Source organism: Aptenodytes forsteri, unplaced genomic scaffold (assembly GCF_000699145.1).
Source record: "Aptenodytes forsteri isolate BGI_AS27 unplaced genomic scaffold, ASM69914v1 Scaffold15, whole genome shotgun sequence".
NCBI lineage: Eukaryota > Metazoa > Chordata > Aves > Sphenisciformes > Spheniscidae > Aptenodytes > Aptenodytes forsteri.
Window position 1 is genome coordinate 246,636 of NW_008795129.1, and position 15,724 is coordinate 262,359.

Here is a 15,724-nt window from a genome sequence, read left to right on the forward strand (position 1 = left end):
GAATGAGTAACAATATCAACGCCAACAATCTCAACACAGACTCGTCCTCCTCCCCCGTCAATGTGCCCAAGATGGATGCGCTCATCATCCCGGTGACCATGGAGGTGCCCTGCGATAGCCGCGGACAGCGCATGTGGTGGGCTTTCCTCGCCTCATCCATGGTCACTTTCTTTGGGGGACTGTTTATCATCCTGCTGTGGAGGACCCTCAAGTACCTGTGGACTGTCTGCTGCCACTGCGGGGTCAAAAACAAGGTAACTCCCCCTCCCCTTCCCCTCCTGGTGCCGGTGATGGTTTGGTGCGGTGGTGGTGAGGAGGAGTGGTAGGAGCGGACACCTGGGCGAGGTGGCACTGGAGGAGATGCCTAGGGCTGTTGCTGGATGGCAGCGTGCTGTCTGCTCTTGCGGTAGGGTCGCCACGGGCTGGCGGGAGCCGCAACGTGGGGAGGGTGGCCGGAGGGGCGAGGTGTTGGGTGCAGCCCTGAGACGTGCCCCCCTGTCCCCCCTCTCTCCCTCCCGCCCCGCGCTTTCATCCGGTGGCACGAAAGTTACACCCGGTGTCGGCTCGCCCCCTCGGCCAGGCACACGCTGGCACGGTGGGACGGTGTGGTTCGGAAGTTGATACGCGCCCCCGGGACCGCATACGATGGCAGGGTGGGAGTGTTTATTTGCTGATCTAAACTCTCAATTCTCTTGCGGAATGAGGAACTTTGGCAAAATTTATAAAGGTAAACTTCTCACTCAAGTAAATCTTTTTAAAGCTAGTTCCACTCCCCGAGAATCTTTGACGCTTCTGTTTGATAAATTAAATGTAGATGTCTGGAAGTATTTAGTGCATTTGTGAGTGACACACTAGGTCTCAATATCCTTTTAACCTAAGCGCGAAATCTTTGCGGCAACCTCTCTGCCCCTTTGATTTTTGCATATTACCAGCTGGAAGAAAGCGTAGTACATGAAGTAAGGTCCGCTCCTGGTTTGAAGGGTCTCTTTCAAACCAAAGCTGAGAACTTGCTCAGGTCCAGACTTTCATTTTTGCTTAAGACAAATGGGATAGAAAGTGTTAAGACTGTATTTGTGAAAGTGGATTTTGACAGACCCCAAAATAGATCAGCAGCTGGAGTTTCTCCCCTTCCCTTTTCACATTTTTTGGATTACAAATGGAATAATATCTGCTTCAGTTATTCCTGGCACACAGACACCCACAAAAACACACACACCTTTTAATATATGGTTGCTAGGTTGCTGGCTTGCTTTGACATACAGTGAGCTGTCTTCCCCTTTCTCCTGTCCCCTCCCCCCTAAACACACTTGATACAGCGCGTAACCCGGCTGTACGAAGGATCTAACACTTCGGGAAACCAGAAACAAAGTTAGAGTGTGAGAAGTTACGCTACTTGTTTGTTTGTGTATTTGGGTTCAGGGAGGTAGGCGTCCAGTTCGGATTGCCTAAACGAACCTCCGCATTCCAGTTGGAAGTAGCACAGTTACAGTGAACTTGGCCTATCTGTGGAAGAAGGGATTGCTAGAGATAAGGAATAAATAAAAGCTTTTAGCTCAACCTTAAGCTTCGTGAAACCTACCAGGCAGTGTCACTTCTCTATAGGCATTTGTCATTGCGCTCAAAACCAAACCTGAACTTTCTCAGAGAGGTGTTAGCCAGGTATGATGACAAAGCTCAAATGACTTTGTGATAATAAGCGTGTCTTGTAAAATACCATTTTCTACAACAGTAAAAGGCGATTTTCAAGAATGGGTGGGTGGTTAAGACTTAGCTTCAGTTTCTTCTGTGTGTATATAGCATTTTCCTCTCCACATGATGAGACAAATCTGCAAGGGCTGTCGGGGATCTTGACGAAAAAGAAAATCCTCCAGGTTATCACCTCGTGCTTCTTTCCTTGAGAGAATGAAAAATTAGAGACTTGTACACAGTCTTGTTACACATAATATCTGCGTGGGTGTTGTTGGTCTGATAGTCCGTTGTTGGGACACAGTCAGTTAAAGCAGATCATTCATTTCTTAACCAGTACAGAAAGGCATATCCAAATTGTCTTTAAAACCTCTTAGGCTAAGTGTATCAGCTCGCTAAATAACAGGTATCATCGAGGGGTTCCAACGCTTCCAGTCTGAATGATTTGACATACTGTGGCTATGTCAGGTTGTAAGATTGGAGTTTGTTTCATGTTTGAGACCTGAAGTAGCTATGTCCATGAATATCATTCCCTGGGGCAGGAGGATGAAGGACTCCGCAGGTAGGGGGAGATATACGTCTCTTTTTAGATTGTATTTGTTCCACTTACAAGGGTTTTCAAGCCTCTGGTGAAGAAGAACTTTCAGGGGCTGATCCTGCATTCCTTACATGCTAAAACGGGGAATTGGAGGGAATTCTGTGTGTGTAAGGAGTAACTAGTTATTGCAAAACACTTTGCTAGTATTTAGTATTTATGGTATAAAGGCTAACTGAAGTAACAACTGGAAATGTCTTAAACTTTGCTGTTATCAAACACATGCTTTGTGCTGCATGGTAACTTGGGAAAGGCTGCCGAGGCTGCTGGTGAAAAATGCGAATGCATATATATGCTATGTCGACCGTATCGGACCTGCTAGCAAAAGCAATTTTACAAGAAGTAGCTCCTCCTACTGCGGGGCTGAAGAAGTTTTTTGCATGTTAGGACTTTTCCTTCCCTGCGCTGCCTCTTCTGCTGCTCCGCAGGTTGCAGCAGAGGTGGGTTATCCAACATCGCCTCACCATCTACATAAAGAGCGGTCCCAGCTAGTGAGCTGAAAGAAACCTTTTTCAAGTCTACTTTCTGTGGCTTATTATTGAATTCACATATATATGTGAATAATTCACAGAGTTACTGTGCTAACACCCGTGTCCATCCATGTTATTGCAAGGAACTGCAAAAAGTTTCTTTTTTTTTTTTCCTGCTATATTCTAAGCACAACATTGTATTCCTCAGATTTGTCAACTTGATTTTGGGATGTAACGCTTTTTAATGGCTGCATAGAAGGATTTAGAATGTATTTGGGTTTTGAATGCATTTGGTTTTTTTTTTTCCCCTCCTCAACTCATTGAATTTAAGGTTGGAATTTAAAAACGTGATAAAACAGTTTAACACTTTGTGGTATGAAATTTCACTACAGGTTTTTTTTCTTTCTTGGAGATAAAGTCAAGATACTGTAAGTCAAGAATACGAAAACTTCTGGTAACAGAATGATAAACGTTGCCTCTTAAAATTCCATATCCAATTTATGTCATCGTATATGAATAGAACACCAATATTAATCATGTAGTAAAAATGATTGCTGAAGTTCTAGGATTTTGATGCTCCATACTTGCTTTGTGAGATGACATTCTTTAAAATCTGTCAAAAAGAAAAATGTAAACCTTGACCTATGTTTTCAGTGTTTCATGTAATGTGAGAGTCATTACAATTGAAGCCCTTGTATTCCTTTATTTAATATGGTATATCATTTTAGATGTAATTCTTCCAAAAGTAGCTGCAGTCGTATTGCAGAGACTTAACAAATGCTGTTTTTCTCCTCAGTGTTTACATCTACGTTTTTAGGAATGCTTAGATATTGTTAAAGAACTCATCTTCTCTTTGCTTTTTCTTTGTCCCTTGACCAACTCATTCCTGTTTGAGTATGAACAGTAGGATGTGAGATTGAAATTCAGTGCCCTGGACTCTGACACCATTAGTTGCTCTTGTTTCTGGAAATAATAGAAAAATAAAATAAATATTCATGATGAAGTACGCAGTTACACATAGTGGCTAAATGCATATTATACAATCTGTAGTTCTTTTGGTTATATGGATCTGCTACTGCATTTTCTGTGCTCCTGAAGGGCATTATCTACTGACGTTATCTGATGCTACGCTTTGGCTTTGAACAAACTCTCAAACGAGAAGAAGGTGCAGTGGAATGAGAAAGTACAAGTTTGGGGCACAGCCGGCTCCTGAAGCTGGCCAGTGCAGAATGAAGTGAAATTTGTACCCTTTCGAGGAGTGTGATACGGGACCCTATGTCACTGCTCCTTGGTTCCCCAAAGAGCGGTACCCCTTATCTACCTTACGCCTTCAAGGCTCTAGCAGGCAGAATGTATCTTAGAATCATAGAGTCATAGAATAATTTGGGTTGGAAGGGACCTCTAAAGGTCATCTAGTCCAACCCCCCTGCCGTGGGCAGGGACATCTTCAACTAGATCAGGTTGCTCAGAGCCCCGTCCAACCTGACCTGGAATGTTTCTTTACCGCTATGGTCCTGTTGGAATGATTTCAGTGTTTTGAAGAGCTTTCCCCCTGCCCCAGCCTAGGACTCACATACATGTAAAATGAAATTACATTATGATTATAGATGGCGGTTGCTGTCCTGAAGTCACAACCCATAATAATCTTCGTTCATATTGGTCTACATATTTTGGAAGTTTAATTAAATATGCAGTGCTAGATTTGGTCAGTAGAAACCCATCAACATTCCCATTTGTTTTGAATAGAAAAATTGACATTTTATTGGAAGTACCGTATTTGCAGAAGTCTTCTTTGAGAAGTTAAGAATTTTCACCCAGACCTCTAAGGCCTGAGAAAATTGGTAACTGGAAAAATTTCAGTTGTCCCTAAAAGAAGCAGCATTTCTACCAAACCGGCTCTCGTATAGCTAGGTTTGTCGCTTTGCTAGCAATGCCTGCATAAACCTCCTCTCCAAATAAAATTACAGAAACAAACTCAAAACGGGGCACTCTTTAGTGAGAAAAGTATGATAGTATAGTAGAAGGCACGCGTGGACACGTAACGCAGGAGATCCCTTCATTTAAATCTGTATGGGGAAACCTCACCTTGACTCTCTCGAAGAGGTACCGAGCAGAAGCGTATGAACAACTGGAAGGCTCAAGGGATTAGCAGCGGACTGTAATGAATTTCGCTCGTTAGTCACATGCGTGGCCTGGCTCCAGGCACTGCATCGTTCCTGTCTCATGGCTATCAGGTGCTCTGCGTGTAATTACTCCGTGAGCGTCCCACCGGACAGGTTGCCAATGGAGAGATGGACATGGTGGAGAGGTCAAGGACTGAAAGAAATGGTGCTCGCAGCTCTTTGCAGATGGTGGTTCTGCAAGTGAAAAAGGCACCGATACGGAGAGGCGTGTGCTGCTGTTTTCCGCGCTGTGAAAAGGACGACGCTCTCGGCTCTCTGGAGCTCATAATGGATTTCAGATTTTATAAACTCATGCTAAAATTGGTTATGTACGCAGAAAAGAAAATGTATGGACAAGGATTTAAGCTGTAAACCAAACAATCACGACTGAAATGTTATTTTGATGCAGTATCATACTTATTTTCAAGGCTTTGCAACACATACATTTAAGGAGAAAATCTGTGCTCAGAAGGAATTTGCAACTCTCACCCATTTGCAAATCTGTAAATGCTGGTTGGAAACCATTAGACTGCACAATTTTTTCCAGTCTAGCTCAACAGAAGAAATGCCTGTGATAGGGAACGAAAAGCTTTTAAGTAACAATGATCTGTATACCCAGTTTTGATGCGGTGGGATTTCTGAATGCAGAATGAGGGCAGTTTACAGCCCCAGAGATAGAAACACTGAAAATTTAAAGAGCGCTAGTCCTAAGTATAATCTCTACAGCGACAGGATCTAACGATTATAATTAAAAAAGCAATGCTGTTCCATGTCTGTGCTGTACTACTGCAAGAAAGTGGATTGTGACTCTTAGTCATTGAGTGTCCTTCCTGGGACAAATCTTAGAAAGAAGCAGTAATCTCTAGTCAGCGGGTAAAATACAGAGCAACGGTCAGTGTTCCTTCAGAGGTTGGCTCTGCTATTCTGTGGAATCCAACTTAGATTGACAAAAGTTTACGTGAATTTCAGGGTTGGCTGGTAATAATTCCTCGGCAAGATCAGGCTGTAGTTCAGCAGCACTTAGGCATTCTGTAGTGTGAGACTGCAGGACAGCAGTTCCAGAGAACCTGGTGAAATGGAGACATGAAATACCTCTGGATGTAATTAGGGGACGGGGGTATCCTTTCGGTTCTATTAAACATACCTAGTCACATTGCGTAAAATTATGTATTTTACATGTATGAAAATTATTGAATTATCAGAAGCCTGAGAAGGACACAGCGAATACAGCTTGTGGAGGTTTTCTAAGGGAAAGATTGCTGAAACTTTATGTGTGGGTGTTAATGGTTAAAAAATATTTTTCTCCCCCACATATCATTTCAGTGACAAAAGGAAAGGGACTGCACTTTAAAAAGCTATCATAAAATGCTGTGTTTCTGTAATGAGTTCATATGCTGCTACATGGTTGAGGGCTTAGAATAGGTTGGAAGGGACCCGTAAGGATCATCGAGTCCAACTCCCTGCTCCTCGCGGGACTACAATGCCTGACTCTTCCACCCAGCCTGCGAAGTGAGTGCAAAACGCTATGAGATCACAAGACCAGGCTGGCATTTGGACCACTTTTCCACGGGGCTAAATACACGAATTCCAGATTAGACCTCACGGTTTGTAAGTGCGAGCACTCTTTTTATGGCACACAGGTCATCTTGGGTGACAAGGGAAGGTGGACGTGCAGTAGAAGTTTGTTAGCACTTCTACCGGTAATATAGCTGGATAAATAAATGGGAAAGCAAGATACCCATCTTCCACGGCTGTCAGAGATGTGTTGGTCAGGAAGGGCCCATCTGAAATCCTGATGGTATTTATAGCCTGAGAATACATCGGGTGCGCATCTTTGAGAGGAACACTTTATTCCCATATATAGTATGCATGGCTCTGTTTAAATGAGTGCGCTGCCACTGAAACGTGTTGAGTTCAGTTTGCTTTGAGATGATATATTGCATGTATTTGTCTGTTTGAGAGTTACAGAAACGGAGAGTGTTACCCAAAGCCTGTTGAAGTAGAGGGAGGCCATCCTAATAACTTCAGTGATTTTGGACTCAGGCCTAGATGTTCACAGTGTTCTAGATGAATCAGATTTTTTTTTCAAGTGATTCTTATGTTAACATTTTAAGCTTTTAAAAGCTTTTTTCTTTCATTGTAGCGAGGTGTATTTACTTGGCTTGCGGCCATTATGTCTGGGATTTCAACAGTAGAAACATAATATTTAAAAATCACACAAGGTATGTTTCCATTCCGGTTAAGACCTACACCTTCTGCCAGCTCCCCCTTGGAAATCAAAATTTGGGTGCTTGAACTACTGACGGTGTCCTATCGCGGCATCTCTCCCGCGAGCTGATGTGCAACAGCAAATATTGGCTCTTTTTTTCAGAGCCGCGGTAAGTCCACATTTAGCGGAACCGGCAAAGGTCCCTCGCCCCGTGGATCCCCTGCAGGACGGAGACGCATTTGCAGCTACAGCCCTGCGTCCTGGAAATCCCTTTGCATGTCCTTAGCTTCAGTACCGAATTTAAATACCAGAACTGCTCACGTAACAGTGGAGAAAAAAAGACAAATCTCATCGCCAGGCCAGAAGAGCGTTGAGCAGTACTGTAACTTCATAAACAATTGTAGCGTAACGCAACAACTGGGCCAGAATTTGAGTGGCTTGTCACTGTAACTTGGATACAGGTCTACTGTGTGGCATTTTTATTGCTTTTTAGATACCGAGGAATAAATTTATAATACCGTTTTGTTCCCCTTTGTCCAAGCAAATGCTGACTAAATATTTGGCATTTTCTTTCTTGTTACATTTCATTCATTTTTCATGATATCTTTTAAATTTTTATGTAATGGTTTATCTCTTATTTGTTAAACTAAAAAGGTGACTCACTCTTATTTGCTATTATTAATGAGATTAACTCTAGAACTACTGGGGTTGGATTCATTTTCTATTTTAAGTATAGGGAAAACATTATTACAGATATGTCTTTTTAAAAAAACTATTTGGAAATGGTGACCTTAATATTACAATAATAAAGTGAAATATATTAGAGTGATTCTTTGTTTAAACATCGTGTAATTTTTTTCTAGTATGAACTCCGTTAAACTCATTTTAGTTGCGAATATGCATGGGTATTCTGCTGGACAGAAATGACTTGAAACAGGTTACTGGCTTCTTTGACCGATAACGGTCACAGTTGGCGTAGAGCACTTGCGATGCTTTCGGGTATCGTGGTGAATCCTTTGGCTACAAGTGGTTTGACATCGCTTTCTTGAAAGTGAGTTTGCTGATCAACAGGCAGATGTCGTGTGGTGCTTTTACATTTTCTAGGTTATCGTACTATAAATATTGTTTCGTAAGGAAGCTGATAAACTCTACTTGGGTTTCAAGGGCTGAAGGAAAACCCCCTCTTTTTTCCTTTCCCCTTTAATCACAAGAACAGCCTAGTTAGGAGAAAATATTGCAGGGTCTGTCTATGTGTGGTGCAAACATTTTTCCCCATGAGGACGCTTCTGAGAAATTGTTTTTGTTACGTGGGAAGTTTTTACCAGCTTTTTGTGTTAGTTTTCTTCTATTCCCAATACATTTCTATCCAAAGGCTTCCGATTCCTTCAGCATCGGAAACAGTGGACTGCTGGTTTTACGTTCGCATTATTCTCATATCACTTGAGGCTCTCGGCAATAATGCATACGTATTTCCTTGTGTCTTCTAATGTTATTTTTCTGCTGTCTGCAGGCTAAGGTTATAATCACCATTTGTTATGTTGTGCTTTTTTTAGAGAGACGTGGATGATATCCTTAAGGAATGATGTCTTCAATTGAGAGAGGGTCTGGGTTTTGGTTTAAGGCCATACAAAATTTTACCTGACTAAATGCTGCTTTTCCTCCTCCGATTCTGCCTTATATGTGTAAGTTATGGTGGTGTCTTTTCATGAGTCAGAAGAGCAGAATTCATATTTTAGATCTGTTGCTCCCAAAAGAAAACAACACTAAAAACTTCACTGTTTTGATATTTGCAAAAATAATTTTAGTTGCTTTGTTGGAATGTGTCCCTAGGATATAATAAAGTTTTAATTTACTAAAAGTGGAAAATGCTGTCCAAAGTGTGGAGCTTTGACTCTGCCTGTATTTATATAAAAGTAATAAATTTCTATTTAAAATCTGAATAAGGAGTTTGATTTCAGAGTCAGTGATAATTTCAGATGGTTTCAGAAAGAGGAATTATTGTTCTTGAAAACTGACTTCCTTAATTAGATGTTCGTCAATGAACATAACAGCTAAAATCCAGGTACCTAGTATTTTTTTTTAATGTTGACCTTACACATCATACTATGGACTTGGGTAGGGTTTACCTAATCCCCTTGCTTCTCTTCTCTGTAGATATAAACATAGGAGAAGGTACTTCAGTGTTTGTAGAGTTACACTGTTTTAAAGCTCTTTAAAGCAGCAGTGTCTCTTGCATTAACACCTACTACTCTAATTTTAATTTTCTTTTACCTAAGAGGTTGGTACACACCCCCTAATCAAAAATACTTATTTCAAGCTGATTGCTCTTAAAAATAACTTCAATTAAAAGTAAGTTAGAAAATAAATTTTTCATGCTCCCATGTTGAAATTGTGGGGGTAATCAGAACATGTTATCATTTCTATGGCTACAGTTGCTCTAATAATGCTGTATACAAACTTTTGCCTTTATTGACTGTCCATGCAATTATTTGTCTTTGGGTTTGTGTTCTTTAAAGTGAGAAATCCTAACGGCTTAAAGTGACTAGATCTTAATCTTGCTCTTATGCCAGCTGTGTACAAACTTAAAATGGATCCTTACAATTGATTACAGAAATTTTATTGAGAGACCTTTCTTTCCCATTAAAGAGTGGTCGAATGGGAGAATGTATGTTCATAATTTGTAGAGGTGGAAAATGGTTCAACCTCTGGGGTGAAATGTTTACTTATTTTTTTAAACAACAAAGTAAACCCAGAATTTCATAAGCTTGTCTGTTTGCTTTTTATACCCAGAGAAATAGAATATTCAGTTTTGAAATCGCTGACATTTCCGCCTGCAGCAGCTCAAGGGTACTACGGAAAAGACTCCAGGCTTGCATGGGGTGCAGTAAGAGAGTAAACCTGCTGAGTTGCTAGTTGTTAAAATCCATCGCTAATGATCAGCCAGGGCATTGCTGAGTCTTGTTAAGAGGTGGGTCGCGTCCCATAGCGAGTTGATTTAAGGGGTGCGGGTGGGGGGTGTTGGAGGGTGAGGGGAAGGATCATGGTGGATAGAGCTCCAGGCTGTCATTCAGCGCTTCACTGTGCTGCACCTGTGTGCTCTTGGGGTAGCGGGGGAATATGAATTTGGTTTAGAGCATACCTGATTGCATGACTATTTCTGTGAAGGTGTCTGAGCCACATTACGCAGTGTTTACATCTACTTCATGACTTGGTATGAAGTGAAGGTGATGTAAACCATACCTGATCCGACCTAATGCCTGTTGAAGCGAAGTTACATCACTTCCCACTTTTTAAAAAACAAATTTAATCCATCAGGGCAAGCTCAGTCTTTTGGGGCAGCAGTATTTTTGATTTAGTCTTCTAAGACTGGACTTAACATGCTGAGGTGATGGTGTGACAGTGCTAATAAATCCAAGCTTTAAAGCCCGAGAGGAGCCTCGCTGCGAGGCCTGTTGAGCTGTGTTGAGGGCAGGCTGCGACTGGCAGGTGGTAGTAGCTCCAGATCCTAAACCATCATAAGTGTTTCCAGGCATTTCTACTGAGCAGAAAGGATTTCACAGGTAAAAGTTGAATACTGAAAAGGTTTAAAGTGAGGTGGTTTCATTATTAGCGCGCTAAACGTTAATTTCATTATGTCCTTCGGTGAATATGATTTTGTTCACTTCCAGCGTTTTAGCTGGATGAGGAATGTGCTTTTGAAAGTCAGCTCTAGCTTTTCCAGCGCGGTTCAGTGGATTCCCTTCAGGTGAAACTCTGCAGGAAGCCGAGCTCCAGGAGCACACCTGACCTACCTGGGCTGCGGTCCCCACGGCTGGGCTCCGTTAGTCTTGAGGGTGTAAATGCTGAGGTACAGAGAGCGTGGAGCTCTTACGTTCTCTTATTGTCTTGCTCCTTCTAAAGTTAGCCATGTTTTTAGGGAACATCCCAGATGAGCTTTTTGGTAAGCTTCTGGCTTTATTTTCCTTTGTTTTTGATGATTTTTTTTTCTTTCCCGCTTTTTTTTTTTAAAAAAACCCAACAGTGTACAATGTCTGTACAGCTTTCTACAATTGCGCTTCCAGAGAGCTCTTTCTTTTATTATGCCGTAACTCTGACTTCAGCATTCAGCTTGTGCTCGCGGGCTTTCTGTTTGCGCCGCGGCCAGCACGGCCCAGGCTGCCCTGGGCTGGCTGCTGAGGATGGGACGGTGACCCAGCAGGTTGGCAAAGATCGTGGTAAGACACTGCCTTTGGATGGCATCTTACTGCCTTAAAATGTTACAGGTGTTGGGCTGCGACAGATCTATTGATTAATTTCGGTATAACTATTCTAAAATTACTTCTTTTTTTTTTTTTTTTTTTTAATCTGAGAATTTTGGCGAGCGTATGAAGTCTGTATGGATAAAGATATTATTACTTGTCCTGACTGAGGGGGAGGAAAATGGGTTTGGGACAGGTTGTTTAAAGCAACCTGTTGCCTTTTTGATCTAGGCTGAGACGACAGGTGATAGAGCTTGGTGCTTTTCCTATCACTGAGGACTTGAGCTCCGGAGCTTTTATTTTCAAAACATTTATTAGAAGTGGAGAGAAAGGTAACGATAGCTTCAATTAAAGGTGAAAGTTCTAGAAAAGCTTCTGGCAATATAAACAGACTTCTAAAGATTGTGTCTCTTACTTATATTCTCTCAGCTCAGTAGAAAATCTTTATGAACAAGAAGTAGAGGAACCATTTTAAAAGCGGGCTTTTTTCATAACCGTATTTCTCAGATTGAATTGTCTTTGCCGTGGGACAAATAGTTCTGGTCCTGGGAATGGATTGTTTTCAGCAGGGACTGTAAGACTCTCGTTTCTGTTGGTTTGTAAAATACTCTTTGGATTTTAAATGGTATGTGAATGTAGGCTATTGTAGGCTGACTCCTATAGAAAAAACACAGTGCCCATGACTTCTAAAATTGATGGCTCTAATGGTTATAGGTAAATGAGAACGTGCTCTGAGAGCTGATGGAAAAGACAGTTCACTTAATCTCCGAACAAATCATGTGTCTTAAGACCGTAGCAGTGTTTTGGCCATTAGTATCAGTGAAAGTAGAGGGTTCTTCACCCCTGTAATTAAATTGATATTGGTTCCTGGGTGTCTGCTTTTACACGATCAGCTTATTTTGGTTTATTTGGGCTCATTTCTACTAATGTAAAAGAACATAATGTTAAACTAAAGTATTAAATCATTCTTTTCTTAAAATAATTGATTTCTTATTTTTTATTTTAAATTAAAATACTAGTTTAATTCAGTGCAGATCCTGTAGAAAATGCTACATTGTTGTAATGTATTTAAAAAAAAAATCATTAGATTATTCAGAATTTAATTATAGGTTGTTTCTATTTTTCTTCTGGCCTGAGGCTTCCGATTAGGTTACGTAGTCTTGAGTTGACGCTCTTTAAGCGTGTCACCAGACTTCTGAAGGTGAAAACCTGAGGTTCTTGTGTAGATGTGTGGCACTTGGAGCTAAAACTTTATGAAAATGTTGTAGTATCGGGAGAGATGCAGCGTATCCATTACAGAGACAGGCTTTGGAGAGGTGGCAGCACTCATTGTAAGCCAGTTTGTATTCCATATTGATACATTTGAAGTAAAATTCATTCCCGTACTGTGTGTCAATGCTTCTGTACCATTTAAGTTCCATTTAGAGGGCTGAAAGGCCTGTGGTTTTTGTAGTAGTTTCTGCAAGTGGGATAATTCATTACTAGGGCTCTAGGATATTGTTTTGAACGTTCCACTCTATACAAGGAGCGTTGTGTTTTCAAAACGGGACTTAGCAACTTAAAAGGTCTATCTGAACTATTTTTATTATTGTAGGATTCAGAGGCCACACGGTTTTGCAGGCTTAGTTATGCCAGATCCTATTACCAGCTTTGACAAAGGGGCGATCCTCTGCCTCGTGCATCTTATGATCTGAAAGCAGATAATAAGGAGAAAGCCGGGAGAGGAGGAGGGTTGTGAAAGAACTGGTTTGCCCCAGTCCATATAAAGCAACCTAGTGATCAAAATAAGCAGATGATTTCATTAATGTACATCCACTCACCCCATTTGTTAGATTTAGGAAGGGAACACGGTTTGCGAGTCCATTAGAGCAGTTACTATTTTTAAAGAACTACAGGTGGTTAAAACTTGCTGTGCCACACTACGTCCCTTTCTTGAAGATTTATTTTTTTACAGAAGCAGAGAATAAAAGGAATTTTAAAAAGTCTTAATTTTGGATGAAGTGAAATTTTAGCTGTAGCGTGTTGAGGAATTTGCAAGAATAGAAAAATAACATGGTGGAGGGAATGAAGGCTGATGACAAGAAGGAGGGAATCTGTCTAGGTCAGTATGCAGTGTATGGATTCACTTTATCTATATGCAGACACCTTGAATATGCTTGCTCCATTGCCATGAAAAAAAAACCCCAAACCAGTTTTTGAGTACTCATATCTGCACTGGATTTAAAGAATAATGTTACTTTTAGAATCTAGGAAGGTTCCCAGTTAAACATATGCTTGTTGATTGTACTATTTTTAGCTTCTTTGAACAACACGTGTTCTCCCCAGATATTTATTTGTGTATGTTGTATTCTGTTCTTAAAAGGAAAATCGCTCCGTGTCTAGATTCTTTTTCTGTATCCAAGAAAGGCAAGAACCAGGGTTCTTGTCAGTGCTTTACTTCTTTGAAATACTAGGAGATGGGGTAAATTAATTAAATCTAAAATGGACCCATGTAGTAGTGCTAGCAATGCCAGGGGAGAACAGGTGAAAGAATCTGAGCCAGAATAAACATATAGCGCATTATATAACCCGTAATGTAATTAGTGACACATCACAAGCAGAAGACTAATCTTGGAGTTAACTGTTTACTTTTTGTGTAGTGTTGTTTTTAAGTCAAAGGGTTAATGTGAGCATTTGAAATGCTTGTTTCTGTTGCATTGCTAAAAAGCTAAATATTTTTTTCATTATTAATAAGACAAATGTATTTAATCCATCCTATAAACAAGACACAATTCCCTGTATGGATTTGCTTGAAAATAAATGGGTTGTTTCAGAAAAATAGTATACCTATTTAGAATTTGGAAAGCTATTATCCAAACTTAAAAATTGTGAAAGGTATGCCCACCCAATTTTGCCCCCAAATTTATCTTTGTGTAAGAAGAATACAAAATCTCTACGCAGACATTTTTGTTGCCAAAATTACCTTGTTCTTTTAAGTTCTCTGCAATACTTTCAGTGCAGTCATTGCATCACTGGGAATAGGAATGTAAAAATGACTGTAAAAATTGAATTGTATTACCTGATTTGGGAGGCGTGCAAAAGGTAAACAGTATAAATGCTGGGAAGAAGTGAATTGGATTAGAGAAGAAATGGCAAAGAAGAGATTAAAGGATGGTGTCTGTTTGCAGTGCAGGGTTTGTAGTCTGGCAGGGCTCCTTAGCACGCGTTCCGTTTTTATTATGGCACCAGTTCGACGTGATTTCTGTGTCACTGCCTGTGTCTGACAGAAGATTTCTAATGCACGATCTTTGGGGAAATGTATTTTGTGAGGGCCGGGCAGGTGTCTGGGCCTTTTGGCGTGGCTTTAAAACAAGTGGAGAAAGTAGGCCATAGAGCTTTCTGTGAACTTTGGAGCTTAGAAGCTGGATCTTTATCCAGCTTAAAATAAATGAATAAATAAATATCAATCTTACTACCTGCCTTTGAGTCAAATTCCATCCTCGTCTATCAATTTTTTCAGCATCTTCTGTGCTTTTATTTCTTGCTGCTTAAGTTTCACTTTTTTTGTAGTTTAAAAAAGCCCCACAAACCACAAGAATATTTCACGTGAAGGTTGGAAGGAGTTGGTCTCATTTGTCTCACTGGAATTTCTCTCAAGTGCACTCTCAAGTGAAAGATTTGAGGTGGTTTGTAAGATTAGATAAATGTTGGTTGTCTTTTCATAGTGGAGAGGGTTGAATGCCTTTTTTAATAAATAAATTTTCAGAAAAATATAGTTCTGCCAATTGGAATACTTCCAAAACTGTCAGTTTAACTGGGTTTTATTAACTGGGGGAGGGGAAAAGATGATACTGAAACTCTTTTCCTCTTTTTCTTTTTTTGACAGGAAATATTTGACTTTTTAGTCTTATATTTTATTTCATATTGTAAAGTCAAATCCAAAGCCAGTGAATAGCTTGATTCACATTCTTCTTTCAGGAATCTTGTTTTGACAAGTCTTTATAGTTTTCAGGAGTTCTTTCCATATTAGAACTAAATTTGTTTACCTTAAAATTCTATGCAATACATCAATTCTGCTTTCTGCCCAGCTGTATTATCTGAATGTTTTCATTCCTAGGTTATGGCTATATAAATATGTATGTGTAAAATACATATAAAAAATGTGACCAAATCTTTTATGAACAATTACACCACAGTTAGGTGTTTTTACAGTGTGCTGTTCTACAGGGTAAGCGTTATGCTCAGTTTGATGTCTATACTAGATTGTGGAAAGCATACAAGAACAGGCAATTAAATATGTTTCTTACTTGTGGAGATACGATAAATCCTACAAACCCCCTCAAAACAATTGATTAGATTTCAATAAGGAAGGATTTAGCAGCTAA

The 15,724-nt window shown here is 40.3% G+C and overlaps 1 protein-coding gene across 1 annotated transcript in view; it reads left to right on the plus strand.

Moving 5' to 3' along the window:
- The first annotated feature begins 2 nt into the window (after nt 1–2).
- KCNMA1 (potassium calcium-activated channel subfamily M alpha 1) overlaps nt 3–15,724 on the plus strand; it is a 526,984-nt gene continuing 511,262 nt past the window's right edge. Inside the window, exon 1 of the mRNA XM_019471725.1 lies at nt 3–254. Within this exon, the coding sequence (XP_019327270.1) occupies nt 3–254 (252 nt within the window). The remainder of the gene's footprint in view (nt 255–15,724) is intronic.